Raw genomic sequence first — 19,251 nt, 5'->3', positions numbered from 1 at the left:
TGTGTGTGTGTGTGTGTGTGTGTGTGTGTGTGTGTGTGTGTGTGTGTGGTCAGGAAGTGGACCACCCTGCACTTGACTTTACCCAGCAGCAGGCTCCATAAACAGAGCGTACTGTACACACTGCAGTAACAACACCTGACTGACTGCACTGTAATTAGGAGCCGGCAGGACGCAGTCAACACAGTGTGTTTAACACTGAGTCACTGAGAGAGAGAGAGAGAGAGAGAGAGAGAGAGAGAGAGAGAGAGAGAGAGAGAGAGAGAGAGAGATTCTTAAAACCTGCTGAAAACATTGTATTAATCTATATACTATAATCCTCCTACTATAAAAAGAGGAAACCTCTGTCTGTGAATCTGTGGGTTGACCAGCTGATCTGAAACTTGCACACAGGTAGTGATCAGAGTGACAAAGCCAATTCTTCCACTTTTCTCGCTATGGGAGATATAGTCAAGGAATGTGGACCCGTTGCCCGGCTGGAGCTTGGCTGGAAATGTCGGCTATGGACTACAAGTGATGATAATAATGTAGACCGTATTAATCCCGCACGGGAAAATCAGTTTCAACTTCACCCAGATGATGGCTGCTCAAGAATATCGAGTACCCGACATGGGAGGAGTTAGAGTTACGTGTCTTTCTCATGGATGCATTCAACACATTGCCAGGGCTGGGAATCAAACCTGGGACCTTATGGGTGCGTTTGGAAACCCGCACCGGGTGTGTGCTCAGTGTAATGAGTGCAGTGGGCGTGACGTTGTACAGTGCGTTCAGTGTGGCTTATTTACGAACGACCAGTTGAGAGGCAACTGTGAGCTTTTTCACTCTGAAGGTAAACTTTCTGAAAAGCAGCAGTTGCTAACGTAACGTTGATATTGAAAGGAGATGTAATTCATAACATTGGCATACCTGCTGTTAGTTTACACGTTGATGCGTGTGAAACTATCAAGCCCAAACGACCAATTAAGCTGCAAATGCTGCATTTTGCGGTAATTTCCTCCATTGTTCACACTTCACAGCTGAGAAGCGCTGCGCTCGAGACATGGCCATGAAAACCAACCAATCAAAACACTGCACTTACGCACCACACCGTCAAACCCCATCTTCTGAGTAGGGTCGGTCAGTGCGTGCACTCAGCACACTGGTGCGCCGCGCACTGGATTTCCGAACGACAACGCACCAAGTGCACCGAATAAACGAACGACAACATGGCACACCAGTGCGTTGAGTGCGTATTTCCGAACGCACCCTATGTTTCCCAGACGATCCCTCTGTACCAACTGGTCGCCTCCCAGTGAGGTCCATATCAGCTTTACTCTACCACAACAACCCATTACTTAGGCTTACTGCTTTCTCTGTGTGCATGTCTGTGTACTCTACTGTATGTGCATTCGTGTGTGCACTGTGCATGCATTCTGTGCGTGTGTGCATGGCATAAGGCAGAGTAGAGTCTCACGGTGGCTGGTGATAATCTGAGAGACGAACATAAACAAGACTTAATTTCTAAGCCTTGCGCTAAAGCTGAAAACATCTGATCTCCAAGCTCAACGTGTCACAAGCTTGGAGATCAGCCGTTTCCGGTGCACGACACCGAAGCGCAACTAAGCATCAAAAGGGCAAACCCTAAAAATGAACTAACCCCTAGAACTATCCTCGAACGGTCTAATCCTAATCCCCGATTCCCCGGTTGATTCTTGTCCTGACTAAACAGCACTCCCTCTCGCGAGGTCCAGGATAATTGTTGTACAAGATCTTGTAGATCGTCTATTTTCAAAATTTAAATATATTTTTTTCTTTTTTTTTTAAGGGAAGGTTTTGGACATACAATATTTCCACCTGACAACGACGATATATTCGCGGGAACGTATGGTACACACAGACAGATGCACGCACACACACACACACACACACACACACACACACACTGTGGCAGGAGCAGTACAGCAGATGTGTGTCATAAGCCAAATCCCCCCCTTCCTTCCCTGCAGCCTTACGGGGTTAACATGCTATCAGCCTGCAGCAGGAGGCAGGCTAATTCCACCGCATTCCAACAGGGCTTTGCGCTGCAACTATGACCCCCGAAACATCTGGAGGCGGGCGGGCGCCATGCATACTGCCATTCGACAAGCTCCCAGTCACGCTGCAAGGGTGTCGCACCAAATTCTGGGCCCTGGGTACAAGGATTCACTGCGGGCCCCCCATGAATGTTCTTCATAGGGGGGAACTGGGAACGCATTATTACGCATTTATTTTGTGCTTTAACTATGGAAAAATATCAGATATACAAGCTCACAGCGCGACACCGAGTGCCACGCTGCGAGCTTGTAGATCTGCAATTTTTTTTAAATCGTGAACATTTGCGCAAGTATTTGAATGTTTCAAATCCTTCTAAGGTTTTTTGAAAAAACCTATGTTTCTATGTCAGTGGTGGTGCTCAAACTTTTTCGTGTGAAGGACCCCCAAAATGATGTGTATTTGGCCACGGACTCCTATCTCAAAATATTTAGTTCCAGGGACGCCCCTGATTTACAAATGTTCGCTTAAAAAATACATATATTAAAAGATCTGCACACATTTTCACGACTTTTCAAAAATTGATCTACAGGCTCGCAGCGCGGCACTCGGTGCCACGCTGTGAGCTTGTATATCTGCTATTTTTGCTATTTGTCAATAGCTAAAGTATAAAATAATTGAAGCTCCACCGGCTGTCTGTCCGTCCGTCCGTCATGTCACACTTTTGCCCCTACTCTATCTCTGGCACCGTTGGCCCTATCGATGCAAATTTACCCTCCACCTTGGGTCCTAGTACCTCAGTCCCACTTTTCCCCCCTTGTGATGCCCCTTGTGATGCCCCTGCTCCTGTGGTTCTTTTTTTGTAGATCTAAAGGCATTTCTTTGATAGTGTGGTTACTAATAGGCAACACACTATTGTTCTAGATTCGAGAATTCCTTGCCTGCAAGTGAATTAGACAGGATTGGTCATGCTTCACTTGACTTCACTATATACAATATACAGGGTAAGATGGAATTCATTTCCCACTGATTGACGCGCGTCAGTGCAACCACACTTGCAATTTCACAGAATTGCACCTTTATTCTATTTTTAAAATTATGTTATTTTGAAATAATAATAAACTAAAGAAAACTAAAGAAGAGGAAAACAACAGATATTTAACTTAAGACCAATAAAAATGGGTCCGCGACCCAAACATGTGCCTGGAGCTCTGGACCCTGTGTTTGGGGAAAAGGAGCCATCAGAGAGCTCCAGTGCTGGCTGCTGGCAGTGGGGACGGGTGGGGAGTGGGGACACACCCACCCATGGGAGGTGGGGACGTCTTTATGAAGGAACACAACAGCAACGTCTGCCAAAATAGCTCTGGGTGAACGTGAACACAAGCTACTTGTTTTGCACACACAGAGTCTAAACAACAGGAAATGAGTCAAGAGATATTGTGGTAAAGCAAGAGCGTGCATTCAATTTGGTACAACTTTGCGTGCATGCGTGTGCATGTGATAGGGATAGGTCAATATGAAAATGTCATATCACGATTATTGTGACCAAAAAAATTGTGATTTACGATATTATCGCAATAATCAAAATCCATTATCCTGGGGCGGAGCATTTGCGACACGTTGTGAGCTTGTAGATCGGCTATTTTTTGGCAGAGACATTTGATAGAGATACAAAGACTGTATGTAGTACATAATATTAGAAGTACATTTTACCAATTATAGAGGGTTTAAATGGTACTGGATATACAGCTCGGCAAATAAAAGCTGAATTGATCCCAGTGCATGACGGAGGACGATATCACGATAAATTAAATCAACACGATACGATTATCGTGAGTGTTTTTTATCACGATACAAACGATAATATTGCGTATCGTCCCATCCCTAGCGTGTGATGTATATTACTTTGCTTATTGTAAGTCGCTCTGGATTAACTTTTTCTCTGCCATTTTAAACATAGCTGTAAGCAGCTGCCAAATTGTCCTTACCTTTTAACGTGGGCACGCGCACGCATCGTGCACAATCTGTGCGCGACTCATCTAGTAGACGTGTAGACTCGGTGACAAGCTTTCGAATACAAAAAACCCCATTGAAAAAGACATATCCGTTGCCACGCTGCATCTCTGCTTATCAGCCAGTGTTTACATGAAAAAGCATTGAAAAAAGACAACTGTGCGCTATGGTAACACGTGGACACGTTCGCGCACAAAACGCACGATATGTGCGGGGATCATAATCCAGGCGTGTAGAGACTGGATCAAAGTTTCCAAACGCAAAAATCCGATTGAAAAACGAGCGTTCCATCGCCCAGTAGCTTCCACTTCTGTTACACAGTAAACCAATGGAGGCGGGACTATGGCCCAGGCTCAGACTGGATACGGAAAGCTGGATCCGGTCCAGACCGGAAATGACCGGATACAGTTAGGGGGGCGGGCCTAAAGAGCCAGAATCAGCGAAAATCTGCGCTAATACTTTTAATCCTTTCATAATGATTAAAGCTAATTAAACTTTGCGGGCTCTACGGGCATGGCAGCGCGGTACAGCGGGAAATCTACGGTCTCTACGGGGATCGCGAGGTATGAGTTAAGAGCGCCTGCTAAATGCTTAAATTGTAAATTGTGCGCGTCTCCATGTGCATCCTGTGTGGGTTGTAAATGGTTTAAATTTATGAACCTTCAGGAGAACACCAGAAGCAACCTTTTCAGAGCGGTAATGTAGCCTATCGCTATCATTTATCGGACAGTGGAGCGGACTGTGAAAATATTCATGTTCATCTATTCTATGTAGATGACAAGCCATAAATAATGCAATTGCCCTTGTGCCAGAGGCGATGAAGAAACAAACACGCACGCACGCGCGCGCGCACACACACACACACACACACACACACACACACACACACACACACACACACACACACACACACACACACACACACACACACACACACACACACACACACACACACACACACACACACACACACACACACACACACACACACACAGGAATAAATTGTCCAATGCGTCATACAGCATGCTCGGCCTCATGTGCGCTCCATAACACACATCTATACTATAATTTTGCGAATTTTGCGAATGTCTGTCTGTCTGAGTGAGTGAGTGTCTGTCACAGCGTTTCTCCTCAGTGGCTGGAGCAATTGATCTGAAATCGCATCACCATAAGCATATGAACACACCTAACATAACTGTGAAGCCCGTTTGTCACTTTCACAAATCGTATGCTGTATATTAGCATTTTTATGGTGTATCTACTATCTATTCTGCATCTAGCTTGAGGCTCATCTATTCTGCATCTAGCATGAGGCAACATGTTTAACCAGCTCTCTCTGTGTGTGTGTGTGTGTGTGTGTGTGTGTGTGTGTGTGTGTGTGTGCAGGCAGGCGGGTGTGTGCGCAGGCGGGTGGGTGGGTGGGCTGGGGGGGGGGGGGGGATGGGGGGGGTAGCCATTAAACAAAACGGGTTTCTTACATTGATGCTCCTACAGTACATCATGCAAGCACCAGTTAAAGTTACTTTCCATCCCTCATATACTGTGTGCACAGTGCACATCCCATAACCCACACACTGCACATCATTTTGGAGCTCATATCTTTGAACGGGTAAGGGCTAGTTCTTGTATAAATAAACACACATAACATTCGGTGTAATTTTTGTATTTTGCGGCGGCCATTCAAAAATAAACTGGCTGCGCGTCACACACTGGGAGCTTGTACATCTGCCATTTCTGAACTTTTGGGGAAGAATCTTGAAAGTGTGAGAAGAGAAGAGAACATGTGAGAAGTGTGATAACTAGAAGGCATTTGTAGAATGGACCTCGGGTCTTAATGGGTTAAAGCAGCGGTTCCCAAACCTTCTAGCTCAAGACCCAAAAAAGAAATCAGACCTCTGCCAGGGACCCAAACTAGTGAAAATAGCAGATCGGCTATTTTCACTACTTCTTAAAGGACAACTTTAGTTTTTTACAACAAGGGTTCATATTTTAGATTGTAATTAAAGAATATAAGAGATGAGTGTTACAATTATTTCATTAACTTCTTTCTATTGTTTTAGAGATTCTTATTTCAGTGGTTTGGGGCATGCGTACAAGTGGCTAAATATGTAATTTTACACAGAATAAGCCCATTCCCAAGATACAACGCAACCTTTCATGGTTGGATGTGACTTATGGGGGCTAAAAGTGTTACTGTATATATCAATGAAGAAACTGCTGGCTTATTGTGTCTAAAAAGACATATTTAGCCACTTGTACGCATGCCCCAATGCGTACGCATGCCCCACATTTTAGCACGCTAAATGCGATAAAACAATAGAACGAAGCAAATGTAAAAGATTTAACACTAACTTTTTATTTTCTCTAATTACTAAAATATGAACCCTTGTTGTAAAAAAACAAAGTTGTCCTTTAAACACTTGTTTTCTAATGTATGGAATTTCTTTGATTTCTTATAAAATTACAGAAAAAAACATTGCATTAAAAAAAAATGTAGGAAGCAAACCCAGTGTTTGGGAACCAGCGCGTTAAAGAAAACAAAGATTACTTCTAAAGGGGAAAACTCACGAGAGCAGAGGCTTGCGGCAGAGCACCAAGGCGTCGTAGAGCACACACACTCCGAAGGCGGTGATGCCCGTCTCTTTGACCAGCATGGCACAGGTACCCAGCAGCAGGCTGCCCACCAGCCACCACGGAGCCACCGTGGAGGGCAAGCAGTCCGCAGAGTCACACACATCCACACTCCTGTGGAGGGGGAGGAGGGTTATGAGCAGGGGTCATCGTCAGGGGCGTCACAAGGGAGGGGAAGTACTTGGGCCCAAGGTGGAGGGGCCTGGAATTATTTAATACTTTAGCTGTTGAAAAATAGCAGATCTACAAGCTCACAGCGCGGCACCGAGTGCCGCGCTGCGAGCTTGTAGATCTGCTATTTTTGAAAAGCTGTGAAAATGTGTGCAAATGTGTATTTTTTAAACATTTGTAACTCATATTTTGCTTCCGGGGGGTCTCTGGAACTAAATATTTTGAGATGGGGGTCCGTGGTCAAATACATATCATTTTGGGGGTCCTTCACGTGAAAAGGTTTGAGCACCACTGACATAGAAACATGGGTTTTTCAAAGAACCTTAGAAGGATTTGAAATATTCAAAGACTTGCACAAATTTTCACGATTTTTCAAAAATAGCAGATCTACAAGCTTGCAGCGCAGACCGTGCTGTGAGCTTGTATATCTGCTATTTTTCAATAGTTAAAGCACAAAATGTGAGTGAATCCTTGTACCCAGGGCCCAGAATTTGGTGTGACACCCATAGGTCATGGGCATCGCCATGCTGGCTTGTGGTGGACATTTTTTGTCAAAATTTGATTTTTGCCACAGACATACAAACTGAGAAGACAATGAATGATATTACCAGAAACACACGAAGAGATAGCCCCTAATGACCTTGTAAATAAAACATTTGAGATCCACTAGTACTAGTGGAATCCTAATGCCGTAGAGTGTTGTTGCGACCATCAAGTCGCAAGTTACTATGAAAAGCTCCACCGGCTGTCTGTCCGTCCGTCCGTCATGTCACACTTTTGCCCCTACTCTATCTCTGGCACCGTTGGCCCTATCGATGCAAAGCTTTGCACACACACTCCTTGGATGGCAAATCACAACCTCTAGCCCTGATTTCTCACTCTTTTAGCGCCACCATCAGGCAGATTTTTGCAAAACACATTTTTGGACACTACTCCTACAGATTTTGGCCTAAAATCACGCAAAGTGGTACACAGTATCTCTAAAGTCATGTCATCAACATGGATCTGTCCCATTTCCCATATTCCCTCCTGATTGGCTACGGTTGCCTTCTAAAGTTAGTGTATGCGACGTGGCGGTCGCTTATCTCCCGAAAATGTGTTTTGCAAAGAATCGGCCTCATGGTGGAGCTAGAAGAGGGCCATGAAATGAGGGGTGGAGGTTGTGTGTAGTAACTTAAAAATAAATTATATAAATACATATAAATCAGTGAAAACAATCGAAACATCACTCGCTCATTACAGAAAAGGCCCATATACTGTATGTCCATCTCACTATCACAGGCATAGACAAGAGTTCTGTGTGTGTGTGTGTGTGTGTGTGTGTGTGTGTGTGTGTGTGTGTGTGTGTGTGTGTGTGTGTGTGTGTGTGTGTGTGTGTGTGTGTGTGTGTGTGTGTGTGCATGTGTGTGCGCTGAGGAGTCTTCTTACCTTATATAGCAGAGGAATGTCAGCAGGAACAGCAGGCAGGCCAACACATCAGCCCTGCCCACGATACCAGACACCTACACACGCACACGCACACACACACACACACACACACACACACACATACACACACACACACACACACACAGAGAGAGAAAGGGATTATTGTGGTGACATATCTAGAGAATACACAGAACAGAATGGCATATGGGATGCATCAGGTTTCTAGGCTCCAACAATGTGCACAGCTTAGTCTTGCTGTTACATAAAACTGTAATGTCTTCAGCATTGTGGCATGGGGTCAACGCTGGCTTCCTCCACACACAATGCACACACGTACTGTATGCACCTTATGTCTAACCTCATGTACTGTACATGCACTGTACAGTACTGTTCAGCTGGATTACGCTATACGCAGTGGTGGAAAGTACCCAACTATACTAGTACTGTACTTAAGTACAACTTTTACTTAATTGGAATATTTCTCCACTACAATTATTTGAAAACTTTATTTACTAGTTACTTTGTAGATTTAGATTATGACAACAAAACAGACATTAACCACTTGCCATTTGAAAATAGCTGATCATCTACATGCTAAAAATGCATCATGTTGTGAGCTCGGAGGTCGGCTATGTTCGGAGTGAGATACCGCACTGTGACTGAGCTAAGCATAATCAAGCCAATACTGGAGATGTGGCATATACGGCATGGATTTCTACACAGAGAGGGCAATTCTTTCAACATAAAATGCTGCATTCAAGTTCAGGAGAGTTTGGAAAAGGCAATTCTCTTGAATGCTGCCAAAAACTGCATTCATGGTCGGGTTAAAGACCGGTAAAAGGGCAGGGGCTCAAGCCCCCCTTTGATTTCTACGTGTGCACGTGCCTGGCGTGAGTTAGTAAACATGTCGTACGGGCAGGAAAAAAAATGGGTAAGTTCATCCTGGCGGGATGCGAAAGGAGGGGTGGATGGAGGGATGGGAAGAAGTAATGGAGGAAGAGGAAGAGAGATGGGAGGGAAGGAACAGAGGGAGAGAGACCGTTTCGGGGAGTAGCGGACGGAGAGAGATGGAGGGGAATACATTAAGATGCTGGGGAGAGCTGGAAGAGGGTGCAGGGAGAAAGGCTTTGATGGAGGGCTCCTGAATCTGATACAGTGAGAGGGATGGGGGGATGAAAGAGACGCAAGTAGACAGATAGAGGACAGAGGGCAAGGGATGGAAAGAGGGATGAGTAGAGAGATAAGAACAGGGGGCAACAAGGGATGGAAAGAGAGATAAGTAGAGGGATACTGTAGGGACGGCTTTGGTAACAAAAGTGAGCTTGTATACTGTAAATCAGGCTTAGTGTCGTGCTTAGTGGTCCTCCAGGTTGGGCGTGGGGCTAAAAGTACCCCACCCCGTAAAACAATGGCAGTTACAGAAACGCCAACAAGAAGACTAAATACCCTTGTCGACGGCCTATACCCCAGTAGGGGTGTAAGGCGTAAGTAAGTAAGTCGTGCGGTATCGGGAGATTATGATGTCCGCACGAGTCACGACAGTGCCGCGTGTCAAATATATTGGGGAATATTGGGGAAACAGTAAGTATGAATCGAGCTCAAGTGTTTGTTTCTATCTGTCTCTCCTAGACCTAGACGATCCCTCTGCTTAATGAAAGCAATTGGTTTACTGCTGCCTGCTGCTGCCTGCATGCTTAGAAAAATATGTATTTTGTTTTTTGCGTGCGTGTATGTGTGTTTGCGGGTGCGTGTGTGTTTAAGAGCTCATTAGATTGCGAGGGAGGATGCGAACACCTTCATGCAGAGAGAGAAAGAGAGAGAAGACTTTCCCCTGTCTTTCATCCTCTCTCGTTCCCTCCCCTCACTTCTTTCATCTCCCCCCTCAACCTGCTCCGTCTGTCTACCTCTCTTTTCATCATCACTCCATCCTGCTCTCCGTCTGTCTACCCGACTTATGGTAAATGGTGCATTTATACAGCACCTTTATCAAAAGTGCATTACAATGTGTATAACAATTGCTTTCACATACAGTACACCAGGGTTCCCCAATTAGTTTTCCCCAAGCATTATGTCTAGGGTACCAAGCCGAGGGCCACAACATTGCGGGGCGAAGGCGGCGTTCCCGCTACTCCAGCGACAGTTCAGCTATACTAGTATTCAGCAGCGAAGTGTGATGTCACTTCCGTGAAATGGCGTGAAATGTCGCCCTCTACGGGGTTCATGCTGGTATTGTTTTGTATTCAAATCGCCATTGAGGAATTTGCGATCACCGCATATAAGAACTGTGTTAAAAATATAAACACACCATGTGCGCGGACATGCTCTCAGCGACAGTCTGTCCCAGACACGAGTGTCTCTCTGTAGTTTCCAACATTTAGGACAGCGTTGATTACATTTTCTCTGACAACAGGCTATATCAGATATGAATGAATATCATAAACTATGCAGAACCCCCCCGCTGACAGAAACACGCACACGGTGTGTTTATTTTTTTAACACAGTCCTTATATGCGGCAATCGCAAATTTCCCAATGGCGATTTGAATACAAAACAATACCAGCATGAACCCCCTAGAGGGCGTCATTACGCACAAATGACGACATGGCTTCGTTTCTCTATTGTTGCCGCTCTTATGCCTCATTCACACTACAGATATATAGTTGAACGTTTAGCTTGGTAATTCAATGTAATCTCAATGGAAACCAGCTTTAAAGCTTTCAAAGCTTTGTTCGGAGCATCTCCTGCATCTTTAAAGCTGGTTTCCATTGAGATTACATTGAATTACCAAGCAAAACGTTCAACTATATATCTGTAGTGTGAATGAGGCATTATACCACCATTATTATTATTATTATGAGAAATGCACTCCTTAAAGTTAAAACAAAATAAGCTAAGAACCAATTAACCAGTCTGCTTGAAAAGTATGCAGCTGTACAACAGCAGCTAGTTGACAGTGCAGAGACATAATTGCCTTCCTTTGATCCATTAACGAGGGTCCGTCAACTACTTACTGGCATCAGCTGGGCACACACACACACACACACACACACACACACACACACACACACACACACACACACACACACACACACACACACACACACACACACACACACACACACACACACACACACACACACACACACACACACACACACACACACACACACACACACACACACACACACACACACACACACACCTTCCCTCTGCAGTGCTCTGTGTCTGTCTCATTTCTCTCCAAAAGCCCTTGAATATGATTGAAAATGATTATGGATTACTGTGATTATGGTAAGCCTACGTTTCATATTGCACTCGCCATACCTGTAACTTTCACTAAAGGCCCGCGGGCCACCTATTGGGGAACCCTGTAGTACACCGATGGTGGAAGCAACCATGCAAGGCACCCACTTGCTGATCAGGAGCAGTTAGGTGGTTCATGGTCTTGCTCAAGGACACTTCGGCAGTAACAAAGGGGAAGCCCGGGATCGAACCACGGGAACCTTTGCGATTCCCAAGCGTCCGCTCGACCTTCTGAACCACTGCTGCCCCTTATAACCGACTAACTGAGAAACAAGGTCATCTTGTGATCAGTGTTTTCTTATATACCAACGAATAATCTACATGCAATAATCCAAAAGATATTTGTGTTATCGACTAAATTGATTACCACTTAACCCTGCATTATACTTTGTTGTACACAATGTATACACATAATGAAAATAGCAGATCTAAAAGTTCACAACAAAACGTTTGAGCCCTATGTCCTACCTCCTTTTCAAAACCTCTCCATCCTACTCTCCATCTCAGGTATGTGAACACATAGACATCAAAGGAGGCTTGAGCCCCTGCCCTTTTATATCCATGAATGCAGTTTTTACTGTGGTGAAAGAAATGCAAATGCCCCCTTTCCATGCCATACCTGAAGGCAGCATTCAAGAGTCCAAACTCTCCTGAACTTGAATCCAGCATCTAATGTTGAAAGAATTGCCCTTTCTGTGTAGAATTCCATGCCCTATCTCCAGTATTCACTTGATTATGCTTAGTTTAGTGTGGTATCAAGCACCGAAAATAGCCGGTCTCCAAGCTCACAACGTGACGCAGTGCGAGCTTGGAGGTCTGCTATTTTCGGTATTTTCACCAAAAGGCCCTTTTAGAAATGTCAGCCCCTGCCTCTCTAACATTCTCTGCACGTCCCTGCTCCATCTGCCTCTCTTTGCACATATTTGCATCCAAACCTCCAAAATGGTACGTGGGTGATGAGGCATCATTATAATGCACATGCAAACGCACTGACATGCACACACCATAACCACTTACGTAAAAATGTGAGAAATTCCTCTTATCTGGCACAAAGATCAAACTGTGTGTGTGTGCGTGCATGCACGTACGCACGCGTGCACGTGTTTTCCAGAAGGTTGTGTGCCCCACCCCTTCAGGGCTGCAGCTGCTTCCAATAAGAATGCTCTCGCAGACACACCCTCTGCCCCTGGATCTGCCAAACGGGACATTTGGCTCTGATTTATGTGTGTACGTGTGCACGTGCGTTGTGCGCATGCTCGTGTTTGGCTTTTTTCCTCTGAGAGGCCAAGACATCCAATAAGCCTATGATCATAATCACGCGCCCACAGCCATTACCACAGTACCACACGCACGCACACGCACACACACGCACGCACACGCACGCACGCACGCACGCATGTTGTCGCGCAGTGGTGGACAGTAAATAAGTACATTTAATTTTTACTTCACTTGTCTCTATTTCTGTTTTTCTAGAGCAGGGGTCTTCAACGGGGGGTCCGGGACCCCTAGGGGGTCCGGGACCCCTAGGGGGTCCTCAGAATTACTACAGGGGGTCCGTCAAATCTATGTGTGATAGGATCATTCTGAGCATCCCTATTCTGAGGAGAACTTTAGCCAAAAATAGCAGATCTACAAGCTCTCAACGCCTCACGCTGAGAGCTTGTAGATCTGCTATTTTTGGCAAATAGGTTTGGAGAGGTACAGAGTGAAAGGTCAAATTGACTAAGTAAACGGTCAACGATTTAAGTGGTTAAATGTCTGAGAAAGAGAAAAACACATTAACACGAATCCAACTGATGATATAGTGCTGTCAAACAAGTCGATGAAAATCTGCAACAAAATTGTATAAATATGTAGTGGGGGTCCCTGCTTTATCTCCCTCTCATCAGCTAAGGGGTCCTTGGCCTGAAAACAATGAAGACCCCTGTTCTAGAGGTAGGATGTTAGAAGTGACTATTGTACTGTACTTTTTACACCACTAAAGTTGTTTTGTTGCCGTCAGGCAGAAACCCAAACCTCTCCAACTTTTAGTTATTTTTTCTCGTAAATTAAGGCCCCACTTGATCACACTACAGCATCACACAAAAGCAGCAAAAGTGACCACTTCGCGCTTGTAGATCTGTTACTTGAGAGCTGCTACTAATATGCATGCACCAGAGAGCCTTATTATTGTCCACTGTCCTCCACAACTAGGTGTTCAATAATAACAGCCTCTGTGGCCATAATGGATCATAATAATAAGCTACCTTCAGAAACATTCTTCTCTCTCGCTCTGTCTATTTTGTTGTCATTGGATATAGGGGTGGGCGATATGGTGATAATTATCGTTGAGGCGATACAATGTCTCCACGATATGCCTTTTCAGAGGTATCGTATATATATCGTGATACAATTGAGGGAGCCTTGTAAAAAATCCTGTTTAATCGTTAATACAGAGATTCATTGCAGAATTCAATTTAAACCTGCATTTTGATCTATATCAGTAGTTCTCAAACTTTAAAATGTCAAGGTCTCCACTTAACTCTGACAGTATACAAATGAAACCAAATGGACCCGTAAGGGTCCATTTGGTTTCATTTGTATACTGTCAGAGTTACATACTTGTAAAGTTCAATTTAGACATCCCAAAAGGAACCCAGAGAGTCTAGTTTTTGTCAAGTAACTTGAAAAATAACCATAAAAACCAACGTGAAAAAAGAATCGTGATAAAATCGTGTATCGTGATACAGCTTAGGAAAATATCGTGATATTGTATTTTTCCATATCGCCCACCCCTAATTGGATATGATTTTGTCAACACTTCCATGCTGTATTGACATGGCACCATAGGAGAGATGACAGGCAAACGCTGAACAAAATAACAATTCCTCTTGTAAATTAAGTAATGCAGATGTTTAACAATAGTTTAACAATAAATTAAACCAAATGTTAAACTCTCAAGAGTTAAAGATCTATGAGGGTCCATGTGGTTACCAACTCTTCATCATTTAGCTGGGGACCACCTGGGACCCCCTCAAGGACCACTGGTGGTCCCCGGACCACTGGTTGAGAACCACTGATCTACAAGGTCACAATGCATCGCATTGAAAAAGAAAAAAAAGAAAACACGTTGAAATATGGAGATACAAGGTTTCTGCCCAACAGCGGCGATGCAATTCGGACCAGTTACATAATAGAGCAGGAATTCCATACAAACACACAGCTGCAGCAGCCTCCCCTCCTTCTAAAACCTCAACTCAAGGGGATAAGGACCAAAAAAAAACTCAAATACACTCACACACGTTTGTATTACTTATGAGGACATCCACATTTTAGAATGCCGATTTTAGGAATGCCATTTAAAGGTTCTTTGGCCATGGTTGACGCAGCAGTACGGGAACCTATAGGCTCCAATGTAGCCTGAGAGCGCATCGCAGGATCGAGTCCCGTTCCAGACGGGACTTTGCTGCATGTCTCCCCCCATCTCTCTCCCCCTGTGTCCTGCCTGTCTCTACTGAAATGCCAAAAATAGCCGATCTACAAGCTCACAATCAGCTATTTTCAGCACATGATGATGACACAGGAACAGAACTTATTATAAATCTGACATAACTCCAATCCTTACCGCTAAATGACTAATCCTAACCACCCTGAATCTTTTCCTAATTGTAATCTCTAAATAAACTAAACATTTTTAACGATGAAACACATTTTTATCTTGTGAGGACCAGTCTATTTCTCACACTCTACTGTACTTAAAATTCTACTACACACACACACACACACCCACACACGCAGATGACTTTAGCAGGCAGCCTCTCACCTCAGGCAGATTCTTGGATGACTTGTTTAGTATTCCCACAGTGCTGGCTTGTCCTGGCCTTCAATGACAGCTCAAACACCCAGGGAACACTTTATTGTGTGTGTGCGTGCGTGCGTGTGCGTGTGTGTGTGTGCGTGTGTGTGTGTGTGTGTGCTGTGTACACACAGAGACATCGTGAGGACAATTTTTCTGGTCATCACAAGAGAATTACTTGTTTTATGGTTAGAGAAATATATATTTTTTTAAGTTAGGCTTTCAAGGAAAAGACCGAAAATAGACAATCTACAAGCTCACATTGCCTTGCAGCGTGACACATTTGTGATCTTGGAGGCTTTAGAGTTATGCTTAAATTCTTTAAAAAAAAACCTGCCAAGTATAAAATCACTGTCCTAGAATGTTGATGTCCTCACAAGCATAGTAATACAAACGCGTGCATGTGTGTGTGCGTGCGCGGCTGTGCGCAACCAGAAGGGCACACATATGGTCGGTGCGATCCACACACATGGCCAGCACTCTGTCGTCAAGCCTCCACAGAGAGGAGTAGAGAGAGAAAGGGATGAATAGAGGCTTTTCAGGCCTGAAACAGGAGCCTTCATTCACCGATTACAGACAGAAGGCAGAGCTACAGCAACTCCATACGGGACACAGAGAGACACAGAGAGACACAGAGAGAGAGAGGAGCAGTGTTGCCATGTATAATGTGTATTAAAAGCGACTTTTTTTTCTGTTAAGTCGCTTGGCAGTGGCATGTTTGCACGATTTTCTGGGCTAATTTCTAAAGCTTATTTGGGCTTATTTGGGCTTATTTGGGCTTGCTAATTAAGCAATATTACACGAGAGGGTGTGCATTATCGTGGTTATTGACAGGCCAGCCTTGCTGCAGGAAGGAGGCGACAGCCGTGTTTCGTAGTCAGGGCTGAAGTATATAGAGGTTTAAAGTGCTCATGTGGCCTACAGTCGCCTCTTTTGCGCTCGTTTTCATAGACCTGGTTGCTCAATTCTCTTGCAGAATCTGGCAACCTTGTACAGGACTCAGAGACAGACAGAGAAACAGCAAAGCCGTCAGTGGGTGTCCCAGGTGAAACCGTAGAAACCTCGTATCTCCATATTTCAACTTTTTATGTTGTGGTTTTTGTGCCCTTCTTTGTCAAACTACGCACAAAGTCCAAAAGAATACTGGTACATCTGCCATTTCTGCTTTATATATTTTCTTTTTGTTGGATATTGCATATTTTTTTGCCTAAGTAAGTGGAGACCTGCTATGCACCTAGGCTACATTAGAGCCTAGGTGCCCAGAACGCTAGGCCGGCCCGGGCCTATTTCTGCTCTATTTGTTAAGTGACACTGAAAGTGGTGTCTCTGGGTTTTATAAATAATTAACCAATGGAAAGTACTGTATAAACGAGAGCTTGTGTCTAAATAATAACTTCTGGATCACATTTCTTTCCATTTCCTGAAAAGTAACGGTTTTGGACATGCAGTAGGAGGTTTCCATCCGACAGCGACACAATGTGATAGAGCAGGAGGCAGGGGAGCACTCAGAGATGTCAGAGTGTGTGGAGCCAGTGAGGAGTATGACATGTCCCAGGGATATAGAGACATAAAGGACTGGGGACAGTAGTAGAGGGAGCTCGGCGATGGAAGCGTCTTTTTTCCAATGGGATTTTTTTATTTGAAAGCGGTGATTGCGTGTACACACGCCTGGTGCATGATCCGTGCACAGATTGTGCGCGATGTACACACACGCGCCCACGTTAAAAGGTAAGGAAACGTGGCAGACAAGCCCGACAGTCGATGTTTTAAAAGACACCAAATGAGTTAATTCAAACATTTAAACATTTTTTTGATCTACAGGGTCATGTTGTGATGCATTTAAAGATTGTAGATCGACATGTCCAAAATTGGGAAGCCAAATATTTATGGGTCCCTCTATCTTTTGTTTCCCACATTTTGTTTTTAATTATTATTAAAAAAAACCTTCCCAGAAAAAACGTTTTTTTTTTCATGAATTAACGCTTTCAATGCCACCTTTTCACCACTAGAGGGTGCCCAGTGGCCATAGAAAACACCCATCCACAAGCGCTGTAACAGCACAAGCCGTGCGCAGCCATGACAAGCCTCAACACTTTCCTTTGTGTCATCAACAGGGACAGGATGAAGTTAGCTTGAAGTTAGCAATTGGCTACCAAGCATTTTAGAAGCCCTAATTTCGGCGATTTAGCCATGATTAAACCTTGCACACCTCATGGATATGCATGGAACAGAGAAAATGAGCTCTAAAGATCCTGGATTGCATTGGAGTGGATGGTAAATATCGGGGCGCGACGCTCTCGCGGGCCGTGTAAACAGATGACGGCCGGCGGCCGGCTCGAAAAAAAAAATAAAATAAATAAATTAAAAGCCGAACTAGTTCGGGATAGGCACCCAGGACGGTCCAAATGATCCCGAACTAGTTCGGGATAGGCACTAAAGCAGTTAAAAACAAAATTCAACGTTTTTTGTTTTTCAATAATTTCATGAAGAAATCAAAGAAAAATCGAAGAAATTCCATAAATTAGAAAACATTTTTTTAAGAAGTAGTGAAAAGAGACAATCTACAAGCTCACAACGCTGCACGAAGCGACATGTTGTGAGCTTGTAGATCTGCCGTTTTCACAAGTTTGGGTCCCGGGCAAATGTCGAATCCCTCTTTTGGGTCTCGACGAAAAATTTAGAGCAGTGGTTCTCAGAGTGAGGTCGGTGTCTTAAGCATAGAAGATGAAAAGCGTTTGCGGGCAGAATCTTCAGGTGGTTGATGACGTGTCGTGGGTTCTGGGGTGTGTGTTGTGCCTGTGTCGGTGTGGCGTACACAAGTCTGTGCCTGTGTGCACCTCAACCCCATCTCATTCCTCTTGGAGATAAGTGAAACCGGCTACTGTCTGCATTGGGCTTAATGACTGAACCGGTTTCTATTTAGTTGGGATCATCGGGCTCTCAATGTGTGTGACTGTGGGTGCATGTGCACATTATGCATTCTTGTGCATGCATGCCTTTGTGCGTTCGTGTATCTCTCTGTGCATGTGGGAGGTGTGTGTGTGTGGGTGCGCGCGTGTGTGTGTGTGTGTGTGTGTGTGAGTGAGTGAGTGAGTGAGTGAGTGAGTGAGTGAGTGAGTGAGTGAGTGAGTGAGTGAGCGAGAGATAGAGAGAGATAGAGAGAGGGTGTCTGAGAGAGAGTGCAGTGAAAAACCCTGTCAAAGAGGTGCCACAATCCAGTTCTTCAATCTCCCTCCCCATCAAACTGACTCCAGGCTTCTCTCTGCATAACTGAATGACAGAGTTATTGACTGACTAGTAGATGAACATGAAAGCAAGAGTTCACTATGTCACCCTCTTTTTCTCCACCTTCCATTGGGAACACCCCATTTTCGCTCATCTAGTTTTCATCTCTGGTCCTCATTATGTCTATTTCTCAAATTATACTAAAATACTTTAAAATGAATTCAAGTACAAACAGCATTCATTCACTCTCTCTCCCTCCCTCTATCTCTCACCCTGGCCAACACTCAGAGCATCCCAGCACACATGAATACGTCTACATTTTCAACCCAAACCCTCAAGTACGACTTTAATAATTGCGTACTGGTGTCGTCATCCACCCAAAATATTTTGGGTGAGCGACAGCTTCGAACAACTAATTCGAAATGTAACGTTTCTTTTTTTAGAACCATGAAACAACCATTTTTGGTCCCCACAATGTCTATTTCTCAAATTAAACTATACTTGTGAAGAGATTACAATTAACACACGCACACGCGCACGCGCACACACACACACACACACACACACACACACACACACACACACACACACACACACACACACACACACACACACACACACACACACACACACACACA

The 19,251-nt window shown here is 44.4% G+C and overlaps 1 protein-coding gene across 1 annotated transcript in view; it reads right to left on the bottom strand.

Annotated features, from left to right (window-relative positions):
* Window positions 1-19,251, bottom strand: part of tmtc1 (transmembrane O-mannosyltransferase targeting cadherins 1) — a 117,491-nt gene that overhangs the window by 84,212 nt on the left and 14,028 nt on the right. The window contains exons 3-4 of the mRNA XM_080754675.1: window positions 8,251-8,324; window positions 6,589-6,765 (exon numbers count right to left, since the gene is read on the bottom strand). Of these exons, the coding sequence (XP_080610801.1) occupies window positions 6,589-6,765; window positions 8,251-8,324 (251 nt within the window). The remainder of the gene's footprint in view (window positions 1-6,588; window positions 6,766-8,250; window positions 8,325-19,251) is intronic.

The sequence above is a fragment of the Nannobrachium achirus genome (assembly GCF_963921795.1).
Source record: "Nannobrachium achirus genome assembly, chromosome: 23".
Lineage (NCBI taxonomy): Eukaryota > Metazoa > Chordata > Actinopteri > Myctophiformes > Myctophidae > Nannobrachium > Nannobrachium achirus.
This window is presented reverse-complemented; position numbering and strand designations above follow the sequence as displayed.